The sequence below is a fragment of the Malurus melanocephalus genome, unplaced genomic scaffold, assembly GCF_030028575.1.
Source record: "Malurus melanocephalus ecotype Western Australia unplaced genomic scaffold, MMel_1.1 scaffold_912, whole genome shotgun sequence".
NCBI classification, from domain to species: domain Eukaryota; kingdom Metazoa; phylum Chordata; class Aves; order Passeriformes; family Maluridae; genus Malurus; species Malurus melanocephalus.
The window spans coordinates 1-3,979 of record NW_026624144.1 but is presented as its reverse complement, the minus strand read 5'-3'; the positions used below and the strand labels follow the sequence as shown (position 1 = coordinate 3,979).

The 3,979-nt window shown below is 38.0% G+C and overlaps 1 protein-coding gene across 1 annotated transcript in view; it reads left to right on the top strand.

The window, feature by feature from the left end:
- Nucleotides 1-3,415, top strand: part of LOC130585543 (ubiquitin carboxyl-terminal hydrolase 32) — a gene marked incomplete at its 3' end in the record, with an annotated part of 52,953 nt that extends 49,538 nt beyond the window's left edge. Inside the window, exons 17-21 of the mRNA XM_057386089.1 lie at nucleotides 1,444-1,598; nucleotides 1,811-1,892; nucleotides 2,377-2,451; nucleotides 2,972-3,110; nucleotides 3,310-3,415. Coding sequence (XP_057242072.1) covers nucleotides 1,444-1,598; nucleotides 1,811-1,892; nucleotides 2,377-2,451; nucleotides 2,972-3,110; nucleotides 3,310-3,415 — 557 coding nt within the window. The remainder of the gene's footprint in view (nucleotides 1-1,443; nucleotides 1,599-1,810; nucleotides 1,893-2,376; nucleotides 2,452-2,971; nucleotides 3,111-3,309) is intronic.
- Between the last annotated feature and the right edge of the window lie 564 nt (nucleotides 3,416-3,979).

The following is a 3,979-nucleotide window of genomic DNA, read 5'->3' as shown; positions in this document are numbered from 1 at the left end:
ACTCACCTGGCTGCTGGAAATTCAATCCTTGAGCTTTGCTGGTGTCACMACATGATTAAAACCCTCATGCAGATGCTCCATTTGTCACTGCTTTGGTAGGATCTAAACCCTCTGTGTAGTCAGCAGCTGCCTGTGCCATCGAGTTCTGCTGCACAAACTGCCTGTGCCCAAATTCAGCTTTCCTGCCTGCCCTAATCAAATGGAAACTGCTTTGTCTGGACATCCTAAAACRCCCAAATTCCAATGATAAGAATCTTCTCACGTGCCAAATTTGRTCTTGATTTGGAATTACTTTGCACTGCACTAATTTGATTGTCCAATCAGTGATTAATCCTGTGGAGTTCTCAGATGTGCTTTCTTGCTGTAATCTTACAACTAATCCTCTGATCCCTAATCTCAGAAAATGTTGTTTTCTTTTGAAAAAAACTGAGTACTTTGCTTGGTCCACTGAAGCCAGACTGATGCTTTGCTGATTTTTAAGGTATTGTTTAATTGTCAAATTGCATGTGATAACATAATACTGCATTTTTTTTCATGTGGTACTGTTTATTTTATTGTAATCTTTTAACTGTGAAAATAGAATTGTGTCACTTCTCAGGCTACTTAAGTATTGCAGTTGCCCAATTTGAGTTTGGCTGGACAATAAAAGCTTTTYATGACTGTAAGAGTGGGGAACTTCTGAAGTTTAAACTAAAAAAGCTCAAAAAAACCCTCCCTATCTAAAGCTGGTCTCATCTCTAGTGAAGATGTTTTATTTAAAGATGAGCTCACATTGGAAAGAGCATCAATCTTGAGCAATTAATTAATTTGTGTTGCAAATGTGGGGTTGTTGAGGAATTTTGGTGGAAATCCCAGGTGCCTTCACAGAATGTTTTAAGGAATTTAATTAGTAAGAAATATAATTATTAGGAGTACTTTTWTTGTATTTATTTATTATTTTATTGTGAGCTGCCAGGCTGATTTCATGTGCTCAGATCAGCATTCATCCCCACTGAAGAGCTGAAGCAAAGTCATGCTATTCCCAAAATAGCCAAACTGAGGTTTTTTTATTCTTTTACTCATAATGTTCTCAAAAAGGAAATCATMATGAAATTTTGAAGTCCTTTATTTYGAAAATTCCCTTTGCCTCTCATGCTTTTTTTTTGTCTTTAAGAGACAAAAACAATTGTGAAAACTTGTAAAATTTCGTTGTGTTTTTTGATTTTCTGTGAGAATCCCCGGGGAGCAATTTTCTGATAGGTTTTGCTAAGAAGGGAAGTATTTTATCTGCTTTGTGATAGCAAATTTGTTATCCCAAAGGGTCAGTACCAACTGCCTTTTAACCAAACTCACAAACACAAGTGTCTCCTGCTTTGTACAAGRAATAAATTCAGTGTTTGAGTAGTTCCTGATGTGACCTCTGGATAATCCACGATCCTTTCCCTTTCTCTCACTATGATCCAGGCAATGTCCCTTCCCCAAATGCACCTTTGAAAAGGGTTTTGGCTTACACTGGCTGCTTCAGTCGCATGCAAACCATCAAAGAGATCCACGAGTACCTATCCCAGAGGTTACGGATCAAAGAGGAGGACATGCGCCTCTGGCTCTACAACAGCGAGGTATTTTTTGATTTTGGACATTATTCCTTTCCAGAAACCATTAAATAACACATACACAGAAAAATCAGAGTGGTCATAAATACCCTTTGCAGTTATTTTTTTTTGCTGTTTGTTTTTCAGAGCTTTTCATGCTTTAATTTTGAGGTTAAAGTGTCCTCAGAGTGTTGTGCATGCAGAACTCTAATTCTCTGATGTATTTTCTACTCCTGCAGAATTATCTCACTTTGCTGGATGATGAAGATCACAGACTGGAATATCTTAAAATCCAAGATGAGCAGCATTTAGTCATAGAAGGTATAAAAATTGGTTATAATTAGTTTATCCACTAAAAATAAAAGTTTACAGAGTGAACCTATGGGGAGATTGTGGCAAAGCTAATTTAGGAAACTTTGCATGTATTTTGTCCCTATTTTGAAATACATTTGGATCTTTTGTTGGTTTGCAACAACAAAAAGCATTAATGRACTGGTTTTGTTAGACCTGGTGGATCCTTACTGAGCATTAGAATAAACACTGAAAAATTTGCTGTTCAACAGCCAACAATCCCAAAGCTGCTTTCTAAAGATGTTCCTGGTGTGGTTGGAGASATGCCAGCATTAGAATGAGTTCCAATAATGATGAGAAACATTGAAATGAAAACCAGCAAAAATAATAACTAAAACAGAGCAAATTTCTAATGCCAAATATTAGAAAATTTTAATTAAACCTCTTCAGCTGTGTAAGCTCTCTGGAGTAAGTAATTTTTTTTTWAAAAAACCCTTTTTATTTCCCTTTCTAGTTCGAAACAAAGACATGAGCTGGCCAGAAGAGATGTCTTTTATAGCAAACAGCAGTAAAATAGACAGACACAAAGGTGAGTCTTTCACAGAGCCACTGAATTATGATGAGAAGGAAAATCCAAGAGTGTATTATGTTGAAACAATTCTTTTAACACAAATCCTCTTAACATTGGGTGARGGCTTTTATTCTGCTTTACTTGGTTTTTGTATTAACTTTTAAATGCTGGGAATGTGGGATGTAGAGATAAAATTGGAGATGTTCAGACACAGCTTTGGTAAATGGTACACAGCACATTTTTAATTTTTGTTTATTGCCTTGGATTTTTTTTAAGGTGAGGAATAGTTAAAATTTAAATGAATTAATCCAGAATTTTCAATACCATAATTAGCTGTAAACATTTTTTATGGATTGTACTCTGTCTGTGATGGATCAGGTCAACAAAATCCCTCAATTTCTGTGAAGCAAAGTTGACAGAGCAAATATTTTAAACGTCTGCTGCATCTGTAGTGTCCTAACTAGGAGCAGCTTAAATTCAGTGTGAAGATCCTGCTACAACATTCTCAATTTTCTCTCTCTGCTGTTTTTTTGCTCAGTTCCCACTGAGAAAGGTGCTACAGGACTGAGCAATCTGGGGAACACGTGCTTCATGAACTCCAGCATCCAGTGTGTGAGCAACACTCAGCCCCTGACACGCTACTTCATCTCAGGAAGGCACCTCTATGAGCTCAACAGGTAATAAATTTTTTAAAATTCAGGCTGGCTGCTTCTAAAAGCTGCAATTCAGTGCGAAGGAATGATTTTAATTCAGTGATAGCAGCTCTGCAGCAGATACCACATTAGAGGTGTGGAAATACAACTTTTTTCTGCTTCATCTGCAGGCTCAAGCTGTGTTTAAATTTTAATATTCCTTTCAATTCTTTGTAATTCCCAGGACAAATCCCATAGGAATGAAAGGACACATGGCCAAGTGCTATGGGGATTTGGTTCAGGAGCTGTGGAGTGGCACCCAGAAGAACATTGCCCCCTTAAAACTGCGGGTGAGTTATTCCATGGAGAAAACGAGGTTTTCTTGGAAGAGCAGAAATTCTGTGTCCTTTTTTCCTGGTTTTTATTGTGTTGTGGCAGTTTGGGGACTCAGGGTCTCCCTACAGAAAGGGAAAGGCCCAGTGTTCATCAGTCCTGGTGGAATTTGTGATTATTGCTTTTAAGGCCAAAGAAATTTTGTTTCCTTTTTTTCCTGATTTTTCCTATGTTGTGGCAGTTTGGAGACTCAGGGTCTCCCCTAGAGAAAGGGAAAGGGCACAGTGTTCATCAGTCCTGGTGGAATTTGTGATTATTGGTTTTAAGGCCAAAGAAATTCTGTGCCCTTTTTTCCTGATATTTCCTGTGTTGTGGCAGTTTGGAGACTCAGGGTCTCCCCTACAGAAAGGGAAGGGTCCAGTGTTCATCAATCCTGGTGGAATTTGTGGTTATTGGTTTTAAGGCCAAAGAAATTCTGTGCCTTTTTTTCCTGTTTTGTGGCAGTTTGGAGACTCGGGGTCTCCCCTAGAGAAAGGGAAGGGCTCAATGTTCATCAGTCCTGGTGGAATTTGTGATTATTG